The sequence below is a fragment of the Ambystoma mexicanum genome, chromosome 1q, assembly GCF_040938575.1.
Source record: "Ambystoma mexicanum isolate Mex_15411 chromosome 1q, UKY_AmexF1_1, whole genome shotgun sequence".
NCBI lineage: Eukaryota > Metazoa > Chordata > Amphibia > Caudata > Ambystomatidae > Ambystoma > Ambystoma mexicanum.
Window position 1 is genome coordinate 707250907 of NC_090922.1, and position 26786 is coordinate 707277692.

Here is a 26786-nt window from a genome sequence, read left to right on the forward strand (position 1 = left end):
TCCTATTTATAAAATGGGAGAGGGGGCAAGGGACAGGGCTTGTGTGAGGAGTGGGTCACAGGAGCACCTCTGCCCGCCAGTGCCGGATTAAACCCTGTGGAGGCCCCTAGGCAGTCGAAATGTTGGGCCCCGCCTCGCAAATTATAAGAATGCTATCGCAGCGCAGGCCTTTGCGCAGCACAGCAGCACATCAAGGCCTCTGCCTTCCCGGGGCCCCTAAAAGGAGTGGGGCCCATAAGCCGGTGCCTACTTGCCCTAATGGATAATCCGGCACTGCTCTGCTCTGTGTTCTTGTGCAGTGCTGCACTATTGTCTTTTCGTTGATGGATGCAGCGCGGGCTATACAATAACAGTGACATTCAGGGGCGTTGCTAGGGGGGGCTAAGAGGGCTATAGCCCCTGATCTTTTGGTTGCAGCTCCGGATAGAATCTCAGGAGCTACAGCCAAAAGGCTAGCTAGCCCCCAGTCCCAACAGTTCCGACATCAGTTTAGCCCCGGGTATTTTCCAGACCTAGCAACTCCCCTGCTGACATTGTTAGGGAAAGGACGAGAGGAACGTGTGCTCCTATTCTCCTGGCACTGAGAATGCCAGTCTACTGCGTTCGACAACACTGGGCTCGCCTCGCAGACACCGTCTGCATCACAGTACTGAATTAGCTGACTCTCTACCCACTGAGGGCCGTCGGTAATCGAGTAGACAGGCAACTAGCCTTCTACTTTTCTCAGGAGCTCCACTAGATATAACTGCAATTCACTGCTCTGCTGTGTTTTAGTCTATTCGGGCTGTATCGCTTTTCAGTGATGCTCCATAACATGGATCCTACCAATTGATTGAAGTGTAAAGCTCCAAAGGGCCCAGTATATGGAAGAAGCTCGTTCAACCTTTGATGGACGCAGTGTTGAGTTTGCTAATGATGCCCTATTCAGCAATGCCTCTAGAAAGAATTGAGGGTGGACGCCCATGTGCTGCATCAGTATTACATTTGATAGTTTGCAGAATCACGCTATTGGTACACTTTTAATCTGAAACTCCTCCCCCATTATTCTCGCCTACTTCTGCATGTCTCTTAAACTGCATTGCTTTCCTTCACACTGATCATGCTTTTCAAACTCCCCCATTCCCTTTTTAGCTACTTTTATTTCCCTTGTACTGTCTGCACTGTCAATTCCAGGGGATATCCAGCATGGCAGGATGGGCGGCAGACAAACTATGGAAAAGTAGTCCCTGCACTGGAGGTACAGCCTCAGACATGCAGGTGCTGTCCGAATGTGACAAGAACAGCATCAGATGCCTCAGTGACGTCCTTTACTGCATTCTACAAATGGACGTCATTTAGGGGTTGCCAGGAGTCGCACCTGTGACCCCTGAAGTCTCCCTTGCTACCCCTGTGTTCTCCCTTGCTACCCCTAAAAGAAAAAAGAAATGTAAAACGATTTTTTTCTTTTTTTTTTTAAATCGAGGCTCCTGGGCTTTGACCAGCAGCATGTGGCTCCTTGTTTCTGGAGTGCCTGGTTTTCTGATAGCTATAGCGGTAAGAAAGCTCAGTGGGTTGAGCGCTTGCTGCTGCAATGTGTGCGTGATCTTCAGATTCGACTCCCGGCAAGGTCAACTCAGCCGTCCATCCTGCTGAGGTTGATAAATGAGTACTAATACAGGTTGGGTGATATTGTATGTATATTTGTTCTATATGAAGCGTTTAAGCGTAAATGCTATATAATAACACATCATTATCGTTTGGCTTTGGATGTCTGCTTGCATTCACAGTAAGTTGGTAATATGGGCCTATACGCACTGATATTAATGATAAATATGGTGATCCATTCTTGTATGAAATGTATAGAGCTTCACAGTGATATCATAACCATGTTTTTAGTAGTGTGTTTTTGTGAGGGACTTGTATCCCAACAGAAAGGAAAGAGAGCCTAAAGATTGTCTGACGATACACCAGAGTGTTCAGCAATGTTACGTTCTGAATTAATGGACTGGGATTTCCAGTACTATTCCATGTGGGAATAGGCACTTTAATGTATGAATAAACACGTATTTATGAAGGAATTAGTAATGTACAATTATTGGATGTTGCTGGTTTTTAATAATGTTTTATTATTTTTAATGTGACAATTCAGTGTGATAAAGTATGTGGTTTAGTGATGCAATAGTGCACTGTGTAATGTTGGGTCATCACATGACATGCCCCTCGCAGTAGACAGAACTGGTGGGTGTGAACTGTGGGACTAATATTTGCAACCAGGAGGAAAGACTCGGACCAATCAGGTGGCCAGGAAAGCAGGAGGAATCCAACAGTAACCAACCGTGTTCCCTCGGCCAACACAATGCCTCCTCCAGGTGTCCACCATTTTTTTCTTTGGCTGCTGCCCCACCCGCAGGAACCATTCCCCGCCATTCCTGCCTCCCCAACCTGTAGACTTCCCCAGCCAATCACACTGGCTTGGCTGTAGCCATGTCTCATGGACCGCCTCCATCACCACCCTTCTCTGTCGCATGGTGGCTGCCATGGAAATAGCAAAGGGACTGGCTCCCATTGCTATTCCCATGGTGGTATTATTTGTATTATTTAGGGCAATTTGGCAAATGCAAAAAGCACAAAGCCCATTTCCTGCTCTTTATTGGTATTGAAACACTGGGGTGCAAACAGTGTTGTGCCACCTTGAGTTTAGGGGCCAGACAGAGCCAGTAACGGCCCTAAGCACTCGCTGAGGCCTTCGCAATGCCTTTGTCTGCCTCAGGCTGGTGAGCCGTTACCAGCCCGTCTGTCCCTAAATGATGATGGCTATAATACACCCCAGGTGAAAGACACATTTTCAAATCAAAGTTTTCTTGGATCCCCTTGTCGTTTTTTCTGATTTTTCACATGGGGCAAATTCAGATCTTAGTGAAATGTCCTATAGTTCTAACTACTTTGAAGACATCAGCGATGATCATCTCCCTTAAACTGCACCACTAACAATCTTTGAGATGAGTGCAACTTCTCTTGCAAAAATATACAACCGGAGAGGGTAGGGCCAGAAAGGTGATATAAACATCATCAATTCTAGAACTGTGTATCCCTTCTTTGTCTGACAAGATCATTGTACATTACGTGTTACTTCTCTATCAATTCCATGCTTTTCTCACTGTAATCTTAAATCGGTTTTAGCTCTGTAGGTGCCCTGAAGCAGATATTCGTCTCTGTGGGATGCTGTGTTCAAATCACATAAAATAAAATAAAATAAATGAGGCTTAAGGCCAAAATCACAGAAGCGTCTTATAATGGCAAACCCCCATTGGAAAACGTGTTGTGAATTAGGCCCTTGGCCACACACCAGAACAGCCTTTGTGTTTAATCCTTCTTGTAATCTCTCTGTGACAAAGGCAAGTATCCTGTTGTTAAGCATAATGTGCACAGCATATGCCGAGCTAAGATGTTTCAGAGAAAGGGCCACGCCTGCATTGCCTGCTGTGTCTCCTGCAGTTACTGATGAAACTGCGGCACATAGTGTTAGAGGTTCAATGCTGATCACAAAGGGAAAGTGTGACGAAAAGTAAACATGCCTCCGAGTAAGCCAGCTCGAGGAGCGCTGGACACTTCCCATCGCCTCCCCGTCTGAAGGCTGTTGCAGGTGGCACCTGCCGGGCAAGATTGTTCTAGACTCCCCTCAAAAGTCCCAGCTACCTTCCTCGTAGATCATGTGAAGTGGGGTGTTGTGACTAACTTTGCATTCATCTGGTGCAAGTGACTAGAATCTTGAGATGGAATGCAGGGCTTAGAATGTTTATCTATGAGTGTGTTCCAGGTTTCTCAGTTGCAAGGATGTAAGAAGCCCTGAGAGAGGATGCTGGTGGGTGTCCTATGTTCCCTTTTACTTACCTGGCTCTAAGAACTGTATTTGATGTACCTGAACTTAAGTAAATAAATTAACAGTTCACTGGGGTGTCAGAGGCCCTCATTACGACCCTGGCGGAAAGGGGTTTACGCCGGCGTAAACCATGGCGCCCCTTTCCGCCTGAGTACGAGTTCCCGTAGCGCCATGGTGATTTTTACGCCTGCTTTTTGCAGGCGGTAAAATCCATGGCGCTAAGGGACCTTGTTGTTAATTACGCCACCGTAATTTACGGTGGCGTAATTAACGCCTTCCCCACTCCCATTATACCCTATGGGGCAAAAATGGGAATGGGGAAGGGTAAATGGGGATTGGGGACTTACCGCCCCGCCAAGGTCGGAATGGGGCGGTAAGTCCGCCAACCACCATGGCGGAGTTGGCAGCTTAGCGCCATGGACCATGGTGCAAATAGCACCATGGATCTCCGCCAAGTTCGTAATGAGGGCCAGAGTCATTTATGGCCGGACCCTGAATTCAACACTGGCGACGAGGATGGAATGGCTGTGCTGGGGGGGACAGCACCAAAGGGAGACACCCACCGCCCCCCCTAAAAGAAGTGATCCTCTCTCAGGTAACAGTGCTGGATGGCTGTGAAGCGCTACAGGCGCAGTGAGGGCAAGCGTGGCCCAAACAGAGGTGCTACAGAGGCAGAGCCGCAAGAAAGGCCCAGACAGAGGCGCTGCGAAGGCACTGGAATCAGAGAGCAGCCATGGCTGTCAACAGGTGCTGCGAGGGCAGTGAGGTGCTGCATAGAGCAGTGAAGGAGCGTTGCATGAGGCAGTGAAGAGTCGCTGCATAAGGGGTGCTTCAGAGACAGCAAGGCGCTGTATGGCACAGTGAGGTGCAGTGAAGAGGTGCTGCAAGGGCAGTGAGGCACTGCAACAGGCAGTGAAGAGGTGCTGCAGAGGCAGTGAAGAGGCGCTGCAGAGGCAGTGAAGAGGTGCTGCAAGAGCAGTGAGGAACTGCATGTGGCAGGGAAGGAGCGCTGCATGAGGCAGTGAAGTGGTGCTGCGAGGGCAGTGAGGTGCTGCAACAGGCAGTGAAGAGGTGCTGCAGAGGCAGTGAGGTGCTGCATGAGGCAATGAAGAGATGCTGCGAAGCGCTGCATGGGGCAGTGAAGGAGCGTTGCATGAGGCAGTGAAGAGGTGCTGCGAGAGCAGTGAGGCGCTGCAACAGGCAGTGAAGAGGCACTGCGGTAGCAGTGAGGTGCTGCGTGAGGCAGTGAACAGGTGCTGCTTGAGGCAGTGAAGTGATGCTGCAAGCGCAGTGAGGTGCTGCAAGATGCATTGAAGAGTCGCTGCATAAGGGGTGCAGCAGAGGCAGCAAGGCACTGTATGGCACAGTGAGGTGCTGCAAATGTGAAGAGGCACTGCAGATGTGTAGAGGTGTGAAGAGGCGCTTTGCTGAAGTGAAGCGCTTTGCTGAAGTGAAGAGGCAATTTAGTAAGGGCAAGTGAGCCTCTATGTGATGTGCTGCAGTGTAGTGTACAGTGAGTCACTACAAGAGGCTGTCAAGCGGCGTTGCAGAGTAAAAGTAATTTGACAGAAGATCCAAGGGAGCTGCTTAAAAGTGCCAGTGGAAAGTCAGGAGGTCTATTCATTAGGAATGGCAGAGGCTGGAGTCTCAAGGAAGCGCTACAGAGAGCTGTGAGGAGCTGGAGTGGACTGGATCTCAGTGTAGCGCTACAGGCGCTGCGAGGAGCTGAAAATTGAAGTGACTTTGGTTAAAGTTTAAATGAGAAAATCTGTGTCAGGGAGTCACGTAGATGAACATTGCCGTGGGTAATGGGAGAAAGGTGCAATGGAAGTACCTTTGTCATGTGGCTGGATTACAGAAGGGGCTGGCGGAATTCCATGACTATGAGTTGGGCGTGTTCCAGAAAAGTTTGTTGGAGCTGGGAGCTCCGCTCTCATGGGTGTCTCAGCCTGAATGATGATGTCATTCAGATTACAGGGGGTAATGGCGATGACTACAGCGGAGCGAAGGCATCACTAGTATCAGCGTTTGCTTCTTTGGAACGTTGAAGTGAGGAGCTGTAAAGGAAAAGAAAAAGGAACCCAGCTACGTGTCGAGTCGTCATGACGTGGCATCTGCATATGATTAGGTTCTGTTCTTTGAAGATACGTGCCGAGGCGAAGTGCCTTGCTGGGCCAGATGATGCTGTTTTGTTAGGGCAAAAAGGAGCCGGAAAAGAGGAATGCCGTGGAGCACTAGCAGTTGTGGCTAGCAATGCACAGCAAAGGTATTGGGGAAAGTTTAAATCAGTGACTTGTGTTCCGTATTGGTACTGCATTTCCACAAGAATGACAGTTGGGGCGGTGATCTACATTCCTGAAGATTTTTGCTGCAGATGCCAAGGGATACGTTTCATGGAAATGGGGTGCACAATTTAATGTTGATGGAAATGTTGTCGCACTATTGATATTTGGAGTTAACATTCAATAATGTATATCTGTGATGATGAGGCCTATTAATGTTTTCTTAATTGGTGGTTGGGTGTCTGTTTTGGGAACCTCAAGGAACTGACCAGGAGGGTAATGTATGGTTTATCACCATCTGGTGGAAGGTTCTAGTGTTCATTGTGGTTGCGCCACACTTCAAGTTTGGTGAGTCATGCTATTGCCATATGGGTGAAATTCGCTAAAGATGTTCAATACAAGTGTTTGAGTAACTTAACCATGCATTTCTCCACAGGATCTTACCATTGAGACTCTGCAGGCTTAAAGTATGGTATTGTGATGCAATGTTTATTGTTATTTTAAACCATTTTAATGCTCAATTCGTCATTTTGGTATGTGTGTGGTGTAGAGCATGGTGCAGGACTCATACTTGTGAGTTTTGCAGGGGTTGACATGTACTGTCTAAGGTTGGGGACTAGTGGTCCTTAGTTAGTTGTGCTTTGACACAGATTTGGTGGGACGTGGTCCCCGAGTAGCTGGCTGTGGTAGAACACAGTTTTGTGGTGAACTAGGTAGTTCCTGGTTATGTGGTGCCTTTGTATTTGGCATATGTGGTCAGACATGTTGCAGACATTTGTGTGAGTCTGGCTGGTTTGTTGTTTGATGTGCATGATCCAATGTTCAAAGTAGATATGCATGACTATGTATCCTAACTTAACATTTATGTCCACAGGTACACTCCGAGATCAACCCTGCAAGTTTAAAATATGTACTCTTATCTGGTGTTTTTGTTTTATTGTTAACCATGTTTATACTAAATTTGTTGTTCCGGGTGTTGTGGAGTAGAATTGTGTGTGGGTTCAATGTGCAAGTCTGAGTGGATAGCATAGCATTGTGTTGGTCAAAGTCTTCAATTTATGTGCTCTCTTCATGGTTTAAGTCAAGTTGTTTGACAAATTGGTGTCAATTTTGTGTGGTACTAGTGGTGCCAACGTGACTGAGACTTAATCTCAGTGGGTGTGTGATAGGACACAATTGGTGTTCTCTCATGTAGTGAGGTCGAGTTATGTGAGGTAATGGTGTCTAGTTTGGTGTGTTATCAGTGGCGCCAATGTGACTAGAACGTACGGTATTTATTCTCAGTGGGTGTGTTAGGCTAGGTGCTATAATCTTTATCAAGTTCATGCAAGTGGATTTCTGGTGGAGTGTTGTGGATTTCTGGTGAAGTGTTGTGGGTTTCATGTTGGTTGATTTTGGGGTTGACATTGGTTGGGGGCTGGCTCCCTGTTTTGAAGTTTGGTGGTAATGGCCTGCCACGTGGATGTTGCTAAGTTCAGTGTATTCAGTACAATGATTGCTAATGATTGCTGGTAGTCCACGGGTGACTTTAAAGTTTACAAGTGCCGATTTCATGTGGAGATAAAAGTTTTGGCAGCATGCAATTGGCATTTTAGTTACGTTAGATTAAGATAGGAATTAGCTGTCATGAGAGGTCTATAGTCTTGAAACCTTGAGCATGAGTGCAAGAGGCCGTAGCAGTACGTTTTGAGAATGGAGTGCAAGCTGGGCACAGTTATAAGTCGTGGCCTTTATCAGGGATGCTTGTGAGTTTAACCTGTAGGTAGATTAATATGTTCTCTCCACAGGTCGACTGTAAAGCTTAAAAGTTGGTGCACAATTTCGTTTTTGCTTTGACACATGTGTGATGTTGGATGAGTGTCAAAACACGTGTTTTTTGGAACTGGTTCTTTAACCCTACATTTTCCCACAGGCACATTATCAGTATGGGCCCTGTAGGCTTGAATTTTGGACATGATGGGGCATTTCTTTTACTTGGTTGCCATGTTCAATGCTCAATTGGCCAAATGGTATGTGCGTGGGAAATGGTGGTTGTTGACTCAGGTGCAATGTCAATGTTATAGTGTTTAGCTTTTGCAAGAACAGTGGGGTTTTAAATTCAGCTAGAACAATGTGATAGTGACTAGAATCTTGAGATGGAATGCAGGGCTTAGAATGTTTATCTATGAGTGTGTTCCAGGTTTCTCAGTTGCAAGGATGTAAGAAGCCCTTAGAGAGGATGCTGGTGGGTGTCCTATGTTCCCTTTTACCTACCTGACTCTAAGAACTGTATTTGATGTACCTGAACTTAAGTAAATAAGTTAACAGTTCACTGGAGTATCAGAGTCATTTATGTCCGGACCCTGAATTCAACATGGGGGCAGCCCCACGTGACCTCCTGGTTGGTACTCAATGTTCTGTTCCCTAGCATTACTAATGAGTGCTATAGCACAGCTGCCACCCCTCTTTACAATCCTAACAGAGTGGACTTGTCTGATTGTCCTTCCTGCCCCCCAGAATCAGGTTTTTAGTCACTGATAGGAGGTGCTGTAGCTTTTAGTGATAGGGAGGACTACAGGCCCTTGTTCAGGAGTTCTAACTTTGCACCCTAAATTCTCACACACACCCAGGGGGAATTATGTTAGCAATGTGTGTTATTCAAAACAACTGGATACATACAGCTTGCCACTCGTGTTAAACAGTAAAGGTGGATAGAGAAGGCGGAAGAAGGCGTCCTCCTCCCATCATTCCAACATGTTTCCTGAAACCTAGAAGCATGGCTTTCACTTGTCCGAATGGCCACCTCTTTCCTCCTCCTTGTCCCAGTCCATGATTGGTGTGAGTTTATTCATTTTCCTAAGACTTCTTTCCCTTTAAAGTGACACACATTTGTTGCCCTACTCCCAAGTCTTGAAGTTAATGGTTATCAGTAGCTATGTGCACATTCTAAATCCTCCTCTCTAGCATGCACATGCAGCCAGTGCATGGCTGTGTAAGCATGTGCAATGCTGATGCGCATCGTTCTAGGTCAAAAGGCCTTTTTGAAAAAAATGAAACAAAAAAAGATTGATTTAGAAAGACTGCTCTGTGGTCTCGGGAGTGTAAGGTGAGTGTATGGGCCTCATTACGACCCTGCCGGTCCGGAAAGAATGGTGGCGGTAAAACCGCCCCCACCGTTGTTTCTGGACCGGCTGATTCAGAGTCCTGCAGGAGGGAGGTGTCACTCCTGCCAGGTCTTACCTGGCGGGAGTAACACCACCCACCTGCAGGCGGACATGGAAACACCGGCTCTGTTATCGACGGAAACAGGGTTTCCATGGTCCCCATCCCCATGGAGTCGTATGGGACTCCATGGGCATGGGGATTTACAGAATTCCGCATCCGGAATTACCAGGTCACCGGAGTTGTAATGCCCCGGTGATTCCGGCAATCACGGAGGCAGAATGGTATTATGGGTCCGGCGGCAGCCTGCCAGTTTTTCTGACACGGCTATCGCCGGACTCGTAATGAGGCCCTATGTCTATGTGTGTGTGTGTGCTGTGCTGAGAAGGGGGCGGTGGGTGAGGAAAGGGAGGGTTCGGGGGATTAACCCACCCATTAAGAATATGACTTGTGGGGATCACTTTGCCAGGGGAAGGGGTAGGGGGTTGCAGAGAGTGACATTGCCGCATTTTAATTCAAACACAAAAAACGGCTAAAAAAAAGAGGCTTTTTTTGTATTCAGTTTTTAAAATGTAGTAATAACACATAGAAACAATGCACATACCTCTTTATTTATTAATGGGGACTGCTTAAGTCACAGAGCTTGGATTCAGGAAAGTGATTCCCGTCTAGACCAGTCCTACGACCCCCAAACGTATGTTTCTGGGCTATTCCGATTGGCTCCTTCTGCACTGGAGTTATGGCCTATGAGTCGAGTTCAGCCCCTGTGGGTGGGCCAGATTTTGGAATTAAATGCAGACAGCTGGTCTGAGCACATGGTGCATGTGAACCAGAAGGCGGCTTGGAAGGAGGTCAGAGTCTACACTCTGAGCAGCAAGGAGGTGATTGTGGGCCGCGACAAGCTTGAGTCAAGCAGTCCACTTCCGCTGTAGAGGGGTCATGCATGCCAACCATGATTCTTTTTTTTTTAAAACCTTTATTTTTGGTTTTTGTATTATCCTATAAAGACATAAGAACAAATACACACCCACATTAGGGTGGACTTAACTCTGCGCCGTGTCCCACACACCTATCCTCCTCCCACCGCTCCCCCTCCCGCTCCCTCGCTCGGCCCATGATTCAACTGTTCGTGCTGTCTTGTTTCCAGGTCGCTGTAGCATGGAAATAGTGCTGCTAGTCCTGTGCCTTCACTGAGATCTTTCTCTTGTGTCTGAGGCATCTGGTTGGCTGGTACAGACCTCCTCTGATTCTCTTAGCAAGAATGTTATCAACGGACCCCAGATGTCTGGAGGCCGGGCATGTAGGGGAAGCTGCTTGACAAAGTCTGTTTCCACATCCTGGCAGTAAAGGATATCTTTGCACCAGGCGCTGAACGATGGAGGGGGGCCTCGGCCCCAGGACATGGCCACTCTCCTCCGGGCCAGTATCAACAGAAGACCTGTCAGTTTCCTTGTCGGGGCAGAGAGCAGCCTCGTCATACCCAGCAATGCTGCCGTCTGGCTCGGTTGTATCGCCTCTCCCACTATTGCTGCTGTTGTCTCCAAGACTTGATTCCAGAATGGTGTCATTTCGGGGCAGTCCCATGCCAAATGGACGAAGTCTGCAGAATGTTCCCCACATCTCTCACATTTCGCAGCTGTTTCAGGGTGATGTTTGTTCGCTTTCGCAGGTGTATAGTAGGTCTGGTGTAGAAAGTTGAAGTGGATTAGTTTAAAGCGTGCGTTGAGGGCGATTTTTTGAGTCTGCTTCAGGATGAAAGTCCAGTCTTCCTCTGATATTGTACTGTGCAGGGATCTTTCCCATCTGGTCTTTGCTTGGCCGAGTTTAGATGATGTATCGGTAATAATAGCTTTGTAGATTTGTGACACTAGCTTGCCTTCACCTTGTGCTTGAATGGCGTTGTGAAGTAAATGCCAGGTCTGTGGCTGTCTTGGGAAATCCGGTAGGATCGCTTGAAATGTATAACGGGTCCTGAAGTAGAGGAATACATCGAGTGAGGTGGTGCCTCCTTTCGCTTTTGCTTGTTGCGGAGTTATAAAGCCGTCATCTGTGAAGAGATCCCCCAGAGTCTCAATTTTCAACTTTTCGGCCCACTGATGAAATACTTTTTCAGACGTGAGCGGAACTCCTGGAATGAATTTAACTGGCAACAGAGGGGAGTATCTCGTTTTTACCCCGTACCTTTGGGCCAATCGCAGCCAAACTCTGTAGGTTGAGAGCATTACGTTCATGGTGGAGTTGGGAGCGGGAATTTGACTGAAGATGACTGCAGTTAACAGGTTCGGTGTTGCCAGCGCCCGTTCCACCTGAACGTGGGGTCTGATTGTGTGGGAGGCGTACCAGTGACTGAGAAATTGCGCTTGCGCTGCCCAGAAGTACTTTTCGAGGTCTGGGAGGGCAAGGCCACCACTCGTCACCGGAAGTGTTAGCGTTGCATATGCCACTCTGGCCGGTTTATTTGCCCATAGAAGTTCAAGGACCATGCTCTTCAGTCTCTTCAGATAAGTTTGAGGAAGGAATATTGGAATATTAGTAAACAGGTAGAGTAATTTTGGTAGGATCACCATCTTGACTAGGGAGACTCGTCCCCAGAGAGTTAGTGGCAGGGTCTTCCATCTTGTCACTTTTTCCTGGAGGGACTTGGTCACCTCTTCGTAATTGTCACGGAACACCTCGTGGTAGTTCAAGGACATTTGGATTCCCAGGTAGCGGACATTGGACGTTTTCCATGTGAATTGGAAGTCATCTACAAAGGGTTTGGTTGCTGGAGTCAGCGGGAAGATGATGGACTTTGACTGATTGATTTTCAGGCCGGAGGCTGTTCCAAATTTGATTACTTCCCTCATGACAGGGTTCAGGTTCTCTTCGGGATTGCGGACGAACAGGACCATGTCGTCTGCGTAGAGGGATATTATGAGCTTGTGTGGTCCAATAACAAGTCCTCTTTGTTGTCGATGTTCTCTTAGGATGGAGGCCAGCGGTTCCATCACCAGGGCGAAGATCAATGCTGAAAGTGGACAGCCTTGTCTGGTGCCCCGCTGGAGTATCACTGGAGCCGATTTTGCCGTGCCTATAATGATGTTGGAGCGTGGCTCGTTGTATAATAACGAAACTAGTTTGACAAAGCGGGCTCCCAGACCCATTCTGGTGAGTACAGCGAACATAAATGGCCATTCCACCGAATCGAATGCCTTTTCGGCGTCGAGGAGGACTGCTATTGCTTGAGTTGAGGGGTCTAGTGCTTCAATGACGCTGAACAGCCTCCTGATGCCGAAGGTCGTGTTGTGGCCAGGAATGAAGCCCGCCTGGTCAGCTAGGACGAGGGTGGGCATCAATGGTAGTAGCCTGTTGGCAAGCACCTTTGCGAGTATTTTGTTGTCGAGGTTGAGGAGGGAGATGGGTCTGTACGACGCACAATCCTCTGGTGGCTTGCCTGGTTTATGCAGGAGGATGACGTTGGCCTCACGGGAGGAATGGGGGAGAGTCGCCTTTTCTAGTGCTTCGGCATACACTGTTGCCAGCAGGGGGGCGAGGGTGGTGGCGAAGGCTTTGTAGAACTCTCCTGTTAGGCCATCTGGGCCAGGAGCTTTGGAGCTAGGGAGGGATTTGATGGCTTCTGTGATCTCCTCTTGTGTGATTAGGTCGTTCAGTGGTTCCCGCTGGGAGTGCTCGACCCAGTATAACTCTGCGTCTTCGAGGTATTCCAACGAGACTTGTGGGTCGTTATTGTGGCTGTCGCTGTACAGGTCTTGATAGAAGAGCCTAAATTCCTCTGCTATGTCTTCGTCAGTGTGGACAAAGTGTCCCTGCCTGGTCCGAATCCTTTCTATTGGCGCTAGTTTGTTGTGTGCCTTGACCAGGTTTGCCAGGAGGGCGCCCGGTCTTTGACCCTCGCCGTATTGTCTGATTAGGCTGTTGCGGTTTAGAAATTTCACTTCTCGATCTGCTGCGCTATTGAATTTTTGTAGCTCTTCCCTCAAGGCGACTGGTATGCTCGGATTGGATGCGCTAGCGCGCTGAAGTTCGAGTTGTTTTAGTTTTCCTTCACAGATTGTCAGCTCCCGCCGTATAAGTTTCAATATGCCATTTTCTTTAGCGTGGCAAACCCCTCTGACGAAACACTTTAGAGTTTCCCACAGTGTGCTGGGTGAGGCTACGGAGCCTGTGTTGACTTCGAGGAACATCGCGATCTCCTCTCTTAGTTCGGCAGCGAACACCTCGTCTCGCATCGAGCCGGTTTTGAAGCGCCACCGCTGTAGAGGGGGGTTGGGGCATGCCGGGTTTAGTACGAGAGTCACCGGGGAGTGGTCTGAGAGAGTTCTTGGATGGATATCACATGGGTCGCCTGTCCATGGGCCGTTCACAGAGGTGAACAGATAGTCGATCCTGGAACTCGAGTTGTGTACGGCGGAGTGGAAAGTATATTCACGCAGCTCCCCTTTAGACGTTCTCCATGCGTCTTTCAGATTGAATGCCTTGCAGATTTCTTTTATTTGGAGGCTGGCTTTGGATGGAGATTGTGGGGTTGTTCTTGATCTGTCTCTCACCGGATCGATCACTGTATTCATATCTCCGCCCCAGATTATGGTCGCTGGTTCATGAGCTGATAGACGGGATAGTACCCAGCTGAAGTTGTCGGGGCCGTCTATGTTCGGTGCGTAGGAGTTAACAAAGGTGATCCTCTGACCTGCTATAATGCCGCTCACTAGAAGAGTTCTCCCTTCATTGTCTTTCGTGGTGTGGACAAGCCGAAAGCTGATCCTTTTGTGTATTAAGATCGCGACTCCTCTGGAGTAGGATGAGTACGAGGAGAAGTATCTATGGCAACCCCAGCTCTTGGCCCACTGGTGATCCTTCTCTGGGAGTAAGTGAGTTTCTTGAAGCATGGCAACGTCGACTTCATGTCTTCTAAGGTACTGGAGGATTTTCCTGGTTTTGGATGGGATGTTGCCTCCTCTTATGTTCCAGGTTATGATTTTGAATAGAACTGAACAGGGACCATTTTGATTCGTTTTTTGTTCCTTTTGGTCCTGCCTGGAGGTTCAATGGATGGACGGTGAGATAGAGGTGGTGGTGAGCGGAGGGGGCTCAGGGTCGGAGGACGGCGCGGAACTGGTGGCGCAAAACTTGGCCGTTTCCTACGGCTAAACAGGGGTGAGGATGCACACCTCAACTGGAGGTGGTGTGGTAACTGTGACTTCCCTCCCACGCGCGGGTAACCCCCAACTGACCCGCGAGGTTCCCTTTTCATAACTAAACTGAACAGGTTGCTGTGCTTGGGGCACTTGTGCCTCCCGAGAGGGGAGGGTGGCTCTCCTATGCACTAGGAGTTAGTCTCTGCGGTATTAGGTTTATGTCTTGTTACTTAGGATATGGATTCTGTTTCCTAGGGTGTCTGGTTTGAACGTTATGGCGGTTCTCTGCGTCTTTGGTGTTCACGCTGCGGTCTGGGGTTATTAGCGGCGGATCTGCAGCCGGCGTGATCCAGGTAGTCGCTGGCTTCCCCAGGCGTGTGGAAGAAGAGGGCTTTCCCATCATGTTGAATGCGAAGCTTTGCTGGGTAGAGCATTGAGTATTGTATCTGGTTGTCTTGCAGCCTTCTCTTAACTGTCGTGAAGGAGCGCCTCAGTGTTTGAACGGTAGGGGAAAAATCTGGGAAAAACTGAATTGGGTCTCCGTCATATTGAAGTTTCCCTTTTTCTCTGGCTGCCTTGAGTATCGCATCTCTATCTTTATAGTTTAATAGTTTTGCAATAATCGGCCGTGGGCTTGCGCCTGGGATTGGTTTGGCGCTCGGAATTCTGTGGGCTCTTTCGACTATGAACAATTTGGAGAGAAGCTCTTTCCCGAAAAGGTCTATGCAAATCTGTTCGACATGGTCCTCCATTTTCGTTTGGAATTGTTGTTCTCTGATTCCGATGATTCTGATATTATTCCTTCGTGAGCGTCCTTCTAAGTCTTCATTCTTGGCACTGACAGACTTCATCTGGGACTCGAGGGCGGAGACTCGTGTGGCAAGGCCTGTTGCGCCGTCATCCAGGTCGGATACTCGTCGCTCCACCGTGTCTAGCCTTTCGGCGTGCTTGTCGAGGCGATGTTGGAGCAGGTCTACTTTAGATGATAGGTTATCGAGTTTACTGCCCAGGTCGCCAATTCCCGCTTTGAGGTCCATCAGAATTTCTCTGATATCGAAACACGGTAGTTGTTCTTCTGGCGGGGACGTAGTGGGTGTTGGTGACACTGCTCCGCTCGCCTCGGAGTGCGGTTTGCTGGTGGAGCCAGACTCAAAGTTCAGTTTCTTTTGGGATTTGTCTAATTTCCCCATTTTAAACTTTCTTCTGCTTCTGGGCCCTCAACAATGGAGCAGACTGGTAACTGAGGGTCAAACACTGGTATTTGAGCGGCGTCTATTGATTTTGTTATGGTGGTTGCGATGGGGCAGCTGCCGGGTCGGCGCCGGGCTGCTATTTGGGGGTGGTTTGGAGTGAATTCCTCGTGGGGCGGTTTTTCCCCCCTGATTGTGTAGAGCAGGCTCAAGCCGTCCTTTCTCTTTACGGCAGTGATCCTTGGGTCTGTGGTTAGCTCGGGGGTTGGGACCACCAGAGTTACTTGGGTTCGTGCTGTTCTCGTGGGGGGGCGTCTGACTCTGCCAGAGGGTAAGTGACGCCGGGCTACGGAGGCGACTATTGAGGTTTTCAGACGGGATCGCTGTGTTCCTCTGGCTGCAGATATTCTGGGTGTAAGCTGTCGATTGTTTGCCGAGCTGCAGTGTAAGGAGTCGTGTCGCCGGATGTCGGGGCACGTTAGGCCCTGTATTGTAGCCAACCTCCTAAAGGTGATCTTGTCAGTCTGGGTCTCCAATGCCTGCCGAATTTTGCTGTATACTCTGGGGCGCAGAGGGTCTCTGAACTGGGCTCTGTAATTCGGCGGCCTTGGGATTTGACTGCATTGGCCCTGGCCAAATGGGCTGTTCGCTGTGGCTTTCGCTATGGCTGCGGGTGCTGGTGGCGATGTCCCCCGGTTGCAGCTCGTCCCGCTCCGCTCCGCTTTGGGGGGGCGGGGGGGGGGCTCGGTGGTCTCGCCGATCGTGGATGATCGGAGAAGGTCGGGCACGCTCTTCGTGTTGGAGGGTAGCAGCCGGTTGGGCGATGGGGACGGTTGCTGGCGAGGCGTACTCTGCTCAGCCTTCTTCATTCACCGAGGGTTTTGACGGGGACGCCGGGTTTCCCCAGTCGGATGGATCGGGGAGGCAGCTTGCGCACGCTGGGGGGAGCTCCTACCTGGGTGCTCGCCGAGAGCCCCGCCGCTTGTCGTGCTGCTTCTTGGGCGTCGGCTGGGCCGTTGCAGGGACGGAGACTGTGTGTCTCTTGGCGCCACCGGCGCGCACGTCTACCCGCTGCTTGACGCGGCCCAGCTCTTCATCTCCACGGGTCTCCGCAGGTTCTTGGTGTCGGGTGACACATCAGAGCCGCCGCTCGAGCTTCGATGGGGAGCCTTTGCGCCCCTCTCTCGCTCCTTCCTCCGTCCCGGGCTCACCGCCGGTGCGAACCGCAGGCCCTGCTGCCCGGCCGGGACTCGGCCGCCGCTTCCCCGCCAAAGACAATTTCGGGCTTGGAATGTTGTTCGGTGTCTCCTGACTGCACCAAGCTGTATTTGCGGGAGAAATGAACACCGCAGAGGGAAGGATGTCGCAGGATTAATGGAGAGCCACACGGAGCTCTCTAGGAGGCAGCCATCTTGGATGGCTCTCTAGCGCCCTCTGCCAACCATGATTCTGGGGCCAAAAGAGATAAGAATGGTGGGGGGAGACGTCAGTGCAGGAGGTTAGAGACTAGTGACAACAGCACTTCACTGATATCTTTAACTGAATGTTATAGTTACTCATGAAAATAGCGTTGAATATTTGTTAACATAAGTACTAAACAAATGTTACGTCCAGCTATATACATATATACACCTAAGAATGTCCATCCTTATTCTCTTAGAAACCCATCTCCATAGAAACCCGAGAGAAATCTGCCGCTCTGTGACTGAACCAGCACAGGGTTGCATGTGCCCAAATGCAGAGAGAATATTACATCTCAGTTTTAGTTGGTCTACTCCCTTTAACATTAGGGCCAGGACTGATTTGCATAAGGTTGGTAACCTTCTGTTATATCCTAGACTGGCCAAAAGTCGATGGACTGAAAAGCTACAAAGATGAATTCCCTGTGGTTGCAATTCATTAAAAACTTTCCATCCATCTCTTCTCGGTGTGCATAACCCAGACCCCAACATACACACGATACCTTAATGCCCCTGCTACAGGGATCTCTATGTAACATAAAAGTCACTGGTCTGGATCCTGCATGGGTTGCTTTAGACCTACATTGTGTGTTTGTTGTCGAATGATAGTCTTCCAGCTTCACACTAATAGTGTGATACATGGCTGTGACAAAATGACTGCTGCTCTGTGGGGGTGCAGGGATGAGTAGTGACTAATGCCTAAATACTCAGCACCACACTACTACTACACCAAGAGTGCTCCCATCAATAAAGGTGAACTGAAACACAACATGAATGATATACCTCGTCCACCTCTTAGGGTAGCGCAGGCCAATGGCAGGCTGTGCTCTTCAGAAGAGAAGTGAGCTTGCACAGCAGCCTCGACCAACAGCAATAGTACTATGGTGCCAAAATAAAAGAAATGTTCAGTCAAGGTTCTATAAAAATATAAAACTTTAATTAAACTAAGAATACATACAACTTATAACACTAATAACCCAACCCCATAAAGGAAAACAGAGAATGCAGAGTTTGGAAAAAAGAGCCCCTCTGGGTTTTAAGACAAGGGGAAAACGGACAAGAATTTCAGCAACAAATGTTCAAGTTCAAGGACTATTCCTTTCAAAAGGTATTGAGTGGAGTCTTACAAACTCATTGTGGCCCTTTAAGGCAGGCCAGGGGGACAGGACCAATTCTAATACCTTTAGTTCTTGTTCTGGGGGGCAACAGCATTCTAGTTGCTTCCCAAGCCAGTGTTTCAGTGTCGGATTGGTGAGCTGCTCGACTAGGTCCAACACATGCTGCCGTCCAAGCATCAACAGCACATGTCACTAAGAAGCTTGGAACAGGCAGGCGATGTCCGGTCAGTGTACCTCACAAGCGGTTAAAGGAGGGAACCAGGGCATCAGACTGTTCCTCAAATTCTGGGTTGGTAGGAGACCAAGCCACTGGTCTCTACTGACAACTGAGTCCTGTGTTCTACCCTTCCCGTTCATGAAGGATGCAGCAGAGCACTTGCAGGGTTCAAGAGTTCAAGAAACCACAGGTCTTCACCAGAACTGGCCCTCTGTGTGGTTAAGAAAAGGAGCTTACCTCCTTCTTGGAGCTCCTGGACTTCACCGTTGTGACAGAGGACTTTGGAGTAGACTTTACTTCCATCCAGATAACAGTGAATTAGAGTATCCAAAGATGAAACCCACCCTTATATAAGCAGTGGAATGGTCCACAGCAAGCCTGTTGTTAAGTGTCCAATCTTCGCCGCTGTAACAAGTGTCCATTGCCTGCTGATGTCATACCCAGAGTGCCTTGTCGGCAGGAACCTGGGCGGCGGACAGGAAGTTTGGGATACCAAGCAAAATGCAAGATGGGTTGACCCAACTCTGTATTGAAGCTCACTACCAGCTATTCTAATGCAGTCCCCTTCCTCTATCTGCCTTTGTCAAAAGAACTCCAGCAATCAGCACCCTGATGTGACTGATCTATTTTACTGACAGGGGTGTCTTTGACGCGCCAGCTCCTAGCTAACCCCAATTGATACTACCTGCTCCCCAACGAAGGTGCCAAACCTTCTGAAGGTGCTCAAGGGGAGTGCTTCCAGGCAGTTTTTGATGAAAATGAGACCAGACAAAATGAATCCACAAAGGCCCTAACAGGAATAAGTCAGTGTCCGCCAAACCATCAATAAAATGACATCAATTGCTTCAGGCTGCATAATGGTATCATCCCGGTAGTCACCATGTCAAAACCTAGACATGGTTTATATTTATATATAAATCTGCCATCAGAGTTCTGGGTTCATGCAATTATATTAATTACAAGCTGATTGTTCTCTTTCCAAGGTATTCCAATTTATAATGCAAAAAATGTCAATGTGAACATTAGAATATGTTGGGTTCTATACATGCCAGTATGGAATCCAGAGGGCTTATTCCTGGAGTGGACTTCAGTGGTCCCTCTGAATTCTAGGTTTCTACCACTTTAGTAGCATATTTGGCAACCAAAATCAGGTTTTAGCATTTAGTGACAAAACCATCTTGGGCACTTTCTAAAAGGAAAGACTTTTTGCAGCTGATAGCATGCCAATTACTCTCACCTGCAGCAAGAATACAGGGGGTGTTTTATGTGTTGATGTTTGTCAATTCAACTATAGAATCAATGGCTGGCAGGCCCATCTGAGTACAAAACCACCAACGACCCTTTGTAAAACTGTGAGTTAAGCACATCTGATATTCATGTCCGAATCCATTTACTAGTGTGCCTACAATTTTAAACAAGCATTGGCAATGCCAAAAGTTTGGGCTTTTGTGTACAAATTGAAAGGCACTTGCTAAGGACTGCCAAAGTGGTATTCACTTTTTATTGATGGTAGCAGGTGCAAAATGGTGTGAGTACCTTGGCATGTAATCGCAGTGCCTGGCACATGCCTTGAATTACAGACGAGCCAAAACTGCTGCCAATGCTTTATTTACCTTCAGTGAAGGACGCACACAGTGCTTACAAATCGACTGGCTTCAGGCAGACCTGGTTTAGACATTTTTATTACACCTGCAGTGTTTTTACAGCTCCAATTAAGTCCTTAACTCTCAGAAGACTGCTTTGAAAAAACACTAACAGGCACTTTGAGTGCAAATTTTGATGGTAAGGCTTGATTAAAGTGAGCTGGGAAGTTGCTTTGGGCAGGGAGGGGAAGGAACTCAGTGAGCATGGCCCTAGGGATTAGCATGGCCATGGTTGGTCAATTGGTGGGCAAACAACCAAACAACACCTTTAAGCTCGCTGTGCCTCCTCATATGCTATTTCTCCATATCTGTACTTTAATGCAATAGTTTTGGCTCTGGACAAATCAAAAATCTCGGAGATTCCCCCAAGCAGATGTAATATGTCACACTGGCAAATCGTTATCCCTCCATAGCTTGGCTTTTATTTGAAACAGGTTTCATGTTGGGAGTAAGCAGGACTATGAAAAAACTGAACTGGGATGCTCACATAATGGCAATTCCCTTGGGCTGTGAAGGCCCAGAGTTACTGACTACCCGACTGTCAGATGTCTTTCCCCACTTGACGAAATGACCCCAAATCACAATGTTCCATCTTTTGCCCCTACCTACATTGTGTTCTCCTGGGCAAATAAGTTTAAGTTGGAAGCAGAGGCGAAGACAGGGTAGGGCCTGAGCGGGCAAGGCCCACCCAAAATCTGTAAATGCCCACTCAACATTGTTGTGGGGACATTTACAGATGTTAATGTCACTGCGGTGGCCCCAACTATATTAGCTTCACACCCCATTTGTTAGACAATCCTGGCTACGCCTCTGGTTGGGAGCACTTACAACTGTATTAAATGCTGATAAATAAAGAGAAACCAAGGAAACTGTGATGGACAGACCTGGAGCATGATTCCTCTTACAAGCAGTGCTTTAAGTGGGGCAGGGCCTGCCAGGGCAAGGCCCCGGCAGTCTCCAGAAAGTGGGTCTGAGCCAGGGCCCTGCCGGGGCCCCTGGTCCCACACAACATTGGCGGGCGCATTATCCCGCCGCAGCCGCAATGTCAGGCAAGCTGACAGAAGTGCCAGCTAGCCACAGCGTCGCTGAGGCTGGCTGCCACTTCTGTCAGTCAGTGTAACTTCCTCTGATGACCCCTCATGAGGGTCATCAGAGGAAGTTGCTGTCCCTTTGTTTGCCCTCCCTTGCGAACCCAATGTCTCCGTGATCTAATATGTAAATTAGATCACAGATCCCGTGGGTTTGCAGAGGGTGAAAGGCGCCTCGGGCTCAGTGATCTCTTGTCAGAGCAGATAGATCACAGAGCCTGAGGCGTCTATATCCGTCGACAAAGCGTTATAAAAGATGCATCTTTTATAAAGCGTTGATGATGGACAAGGTGGCTTTGTCCGTCGAAAAAGCTTTATAAAAGATGCCTTGAATTGTGTACGTTTCAAGCCATCTTTTATAAATGTAGAAATATTTCTATGTGAATAAAAGATGGCTTGAAACGTACACAATTCAAGGCATCTTTTATAAAGCTTTTTCGACGGACAAAGCCACCTTGGGTTTTGTCCATCATCAACGCTTTATAAAAGATGCCTTGAATTGTTTACGTTTCAAGCCATCTTTTAGAGACATAGAATTATGTTACAAATGTTTATGTTTATAAAAGGTGGCTTGAAAAGTACACAAACCATAGTAAGGTAAGCACACAAGTGTGCGTAAATTACTATGGTTTGTGAACTTTTCAAGCCACCTTTTATAAACATAGAAATATGTAACATTGCTACGTTTATAAAAGATGACTTAAAAAGTACACAAACCATAGTAGTACGCATACAAACACATAAATGCTCACATACATTTATATATTGGTTTGCGCACCTTACTATGAGTTGTGCACTTTTAGGCCATGCCCACAATGAAAGCCACGCTGCCAAACGAGCCCCCCCCCCTCAATTTCTTACCCCACTTAAAGCATTGCTTACAAGCCTCACTTGTAACAGGAGTAGCCTCTCTTTCTGCACAGCCTGACAGGAAAGCTTTTTTACTGTCGAATTAGCCAGACCAGTTGGCTTTGCGAATGTTTGTTTATATATTTCCCTTCGGCCTTATTTACTTGTTTCCTGCTTTTTGTCTTCGCATCCATCCTGTTTTCCCTTCTTTCGTTCTTAGTTTCTTTCATTTTTTCTTCTAAGTCTGTTGATATCATTCCTACCAGCATTCTTTGTTCGCTCCGTCTTTCCTTCCAATCTCCGTTTCTCTCCTTCCTTCTTTGCATGGGGCCGCCTTTCTCTCGATTTTGCTTTGTCATCCTCTCTTGCTTGCATTACCTCTTCCTTTCTTCCATCCTGCTACAGTCTTGCTTTTGCCCATCGTTGTGTGCTTTTACTTCTTGTTTTACTTGTTTTCTTCCATGCACGCTTTGCGTTTGCTTAATGTGACCCTTTCGGTCCTTTGTGTATATTCCCTGGATCTCTTGGATGTGTCTTTGCTCTCCTCCTGTCTTGCTATAACGCCTGCTGTGAGTAAGCCGTGCCCAGAATTATCTCCCCGAGCCTCCTGCCCGTCTGCTCATTCTAAAAAGCAGGCCCAGTTGTCCCCTTGTAAATGTTAGCCTCAGTCCAGCCCCCAGCAGCCGGATCACTTTACAGCACTTGTGCCCGCGAGTGTGTCGGGCTCGGCCAGGGATTCCGCAGATATCTGCGCGAGGTAAAAAATAGAAAGGCAGCCCCCAATCACCAGAAGCTGGTGTGACAGGGACAGGAGAAGAGGCAGAGCTCCCACAGAGAGCTGCAAGCCCTTCACTATGATTTCATAGCCGTGCTTGGTCACTTTTTTCTTTCTTTTTTTTAACGTAGATGTGTTAGTTTTGTGTTGTTAGCTATGTTTGGCTGAACGAGGGGGTTAAGATGCCCCCCATGGACCACCTACCATGTCTAACGGTTACCGCACTCTATCGCAGCACCTCAATGACCTGAAGAAGGAGAACTTCAGCCTGAAGCTGCGCATCTACTTCCTGGAGGAGCGCGTGCAACAGAAGTATGACGACAGCAGCGAGGACGTGTACAAGCGGGTGAGTGCAGCTACGCATGTGTTTATTAACAAAGCGGTTGCCTAGAGCTATTGGCATACACAAAGCGTGAGGAGGCGAGCACATAGTTGCCTAGGTGTAACGCAGTAAGCCAGTACTGGTTTTTCAAATTGCATGATGGGGGTTGTAGGCCCGTACTTAGAGTAAGAAAAACCAAACTGGAAGTCCCAGAGTACAAAGCAATCAAGGCACCTGTTGATGAAGCCTCGGAACCAATGTGCATTCAGAGGTGGGTTAGTGCACTTGCAAGCACAGGTGAGAAGTGGTCTACTGTGAACAGAAGACTCCATTTCGACAGGGGTGACTGGGCACCAAAAGAGGCCATACAAATAATTTTCAAAGTGGCCCTTTTTACACATTTTCAGGATGCCCAACCCTTTTCCTATTGAAAAATATGGAAATACCACACAAAAGAGGATCAGGGTGCAGAGGCCTACCAGGAAATCTCCAGGGTTCCCCCTAGACCACTTCCCAAGAAATACCCAGAGTTCCTTGCAGGCCAGTCTCCCCTTGCATGTCATGCTGATGCACCATACTTGGTTTGAATTTAAGAAATAAATGAATTCTGGGAATGTTGGGTGTTGGCTGAATAAATGGCACCTAAAGACCCGACAAGGTCAGCAAGGAATTGTGAAAGGGAAGTCTAGGAGTGGAAACGTGATGTCCTAGTGACGTGTGATAATCTGCCAACCTTATCATAGGCCACAACTCTTCAAGCCATTTTAATTGGTGGGCCAGAAACTACTTACTGTAACTTTCTCCAATGTCTCTTGCATAATTACGTGTTTATCTCATGCCATTATTAAGAGCAGCTGCGTGCAACGTGCAGTGTGTTTTCTCCAAGGATTTGACTTCAATCTTGAAAGGATAATACTTTTATTAGGACAATGCATGCTTTTTGACACTTTCTGGATTTACTCCTGAAAATGTGTATAGGCAAACATTCTGCAAGTGGCTGCATTCTGGGGAAAATCCCTGGATAAAGGGCTGCCGGGGGGCTTTGGGTGAGCAGATGGTCGCCGGCAATGTGTCATTTCAAAGGCACAATTCAGTGGATTGTTATGGCCTATATGTACTTGCCATGTCATTGAGGTTGAATGGGGCATGTTTTTCATGCGTGAAGACGTGTGTACAAAACCGTGCACTCAGTTCCGTTTTTCGAGGCCCACACTTTACAGATGTGAGGCAAGCTTTGAAGATTACACGCATGTCCAATCTCCTCCTCCCAAAGTGCACTTGGACAAGTATGTCAGGTTGAAAGTACTTCAAGACATTCACCTGAGCTTTGTTGCAATCCAGAACATGGGTGTTTTTCTGTCGAACAGAGACTGACGGCCGTGTTTCGGAAAGAGAGCAGCCCTTTCACAGACACTTTCAGTAATCGTTGCTCTGCAGCAAAAGGGTCTGTCTTCGTCGGTCCTTGATGGTGTTCGTCATTTTGCAAACATTGCTTCAGTTACGATAACTTTTTAGAAAGAGAAAGTCATAACATTCAAAGTCCAAAAATGTGGTATTCATATAATGTTTTACATGTCAGAATAGATCCATGCCAATATTTTGGGATCAGAGGCTGATGGGAGCAGGCACTAACAGGAACTGAGCCCCACCACTTTTATTTTTTACTTTTAGTAGTACCACAACTTTTTACAACAAATTTCATACTTAAAAGCATATGTCTTCATTTTATTTTATACGTGTTTGTTAAGTTCCTTGCTTAAATTGGGCTACCGTTGAGCTGGTAAGCAGCAAAACAATGGGAAAGAGTGCATTTTCTTGCTGCTTAGTGCGCCTTTACGGGACTGCATGGAAAGTCAACATTTTGGAAAATATGTTGTGCAAGTGAAAAACGACAGGCCATCTCCTTTGCACAGCTGCACACCTTTTTCAATTCCCTGTGTTCAGCTGCTTCATGTAGACTGGAAAAAGTGTAGGCTGCCGATATACTTAGATTTTCTCAATTTGGGTCAGCTGCCATACATAGTCTTTGAATTCCGCTATACGTTGTAACTCAAGAACCCTATGCCATAGCATTCAAGATGTAAATCTTGCATTTTGTGCCATCATCCGTTTACAGTAGAAGACCTTCACAGGTATGGTAATTCCTGCTTGGTCAGCGTCTGCAGTCTGCTCTCACCATTGCTTTGAGGATTTATGAACTGGTTAATGCACATGCATAACAAGGCTGGATTATCGCACCAGACATAATGTAGTCCTAATTGAAAGACAGCAGTAAATATATATGGCTGGGTACCAGTTGCCGCCCTGATGTAGGGGTGGACCTTTAATCACCTTAACCCCAAACAGGCCCACCACTTAAGAAGCGAGTACACGGTTGTTCATAAAGCAAGTTTATTGTACAAAAGCTCTGGGGATCGTTTAGATGGCGTTGCAGGACAAAGCTAACCCAAGTCTCAACAATACAGCATCAGTTGGCATTATTATCTTCAGATCATATTCAAAACACACATTTTCTTGGGATTCATTGTAGTAAGTTGTGACATCAGTACATAGTTAAACATTTGTATTGAAAACATAATTCATTGCTAGCAGTAACATGCCTAAGACCTTTAACTTTAAGTATGATTGCACATGATCCTCTTATGAACAATTCCCACAATATGAGGAGACTGGGTGAATGATTTCCCTTCATTTGTGATGCCATTTAATTTCTTAGGTCACTGGCCCTTGAAACATTCCAATCTCCGAGGCTCCCTTTTTATTGCACGATTGAAAAATCCTAAATAGCTTTAGGCACTTAGCTTACCCTGTGTTTTACTACTGACAAGAATAAATAACAAAAACTCTTTTTTGGGTCAGCTGCCATACATAGTCTTTGAATTCCGCTATACGTTGTAACTCAAGAACCCTATGCCATAGCATTCAAGATGTAAATCTTGCATTTTGTGCCATCATCCGTTTACAGTAGAAGACCTTCACAGGTATGGTAATTCCTGCTTGGTCAGCGTCTGCAGTCTGCTCTCACCATTGCTTTGAGGATTTATGAACTGGTTAATGCACATGCATAACAAGGCTGGATTATCGCACCAGACATAATGTAGTCCTAATTGAAAGACAGCAGTAAATATATATGGCTGGGTACCAGTTGCTGCCCTGATGTAGGGGTGGACCTTTAATCACCTTAACCCCAAACAGGCCCACCACTTAAGAAGCGAGTACACGGTTGTTCATAAAGCAAGTTTATTGTACAAAAGCTCTGGGGATCGTTTAGATGGCGTTGCAGGACCAAGCTAACCCAAGTCTCAACAATACAGCATCAGTTGGCATTATTATCTTCAGATCATATTCAAAACACACATTTTCTTGGGATTCATTGTAGTAAGTTGTGACATCAGTACATAGTTAAACATTTGTATTGAAAACATAATTCATTGCTAGCAGTAACATGCCTAAGACCTTTAACTTTAAGTATGATTGCACATGATCCTCTTATGAACAATTCCCACAATATGAGGAGACTGGGTGAATGATTTCCCTTCATTTGTGATGCCATTTAATTTCTTAGGTCACTGGCCCTTGAAACATTCCAATCTCCGAGGCTCCCTTTTTATTGCACGATTGAAAAATCCTAAATAGCTTTAGGCACTTAGCTTACCCTGTGTTTTACTACTGACAAGAATAAATAACAAAAACTCTTTTGGTCACGC

General features: G+C 47.3%; 1 protein-coding gene across 5 annotated transcripts in view; it reads left to right on the plus strand.

Annotated features, from left to right (window-relative positions):
- PDE4DIP (phosphodiesterase 4D interacting protein) overlaps window positions 1-26786 on the plus strand; it is a 1465918-nt gene that overhangs the window by 536567 nt on the left and 902565 nt on the right. For 3 of the 5 annotated variants that reach the window (XM_069641322.1, XM_069641324.1, XM_069641326.1), the window contains exon 4: window positions 22993-23103. The exons of 1 other annotated variant lie outside the window; for it this stretch is intronic. In XM_069641322.1, the coding sequence (XP_069497423.1) occupies window positions 22993-23103 (111 nt within the window). Of the gene's footprint in view, window positions 1-22777; window positions 23104-26786 lie in introns of those variants that run through there. One more of the 5 variants, XM_069641327.1, reaches the window with a different exon arrangement.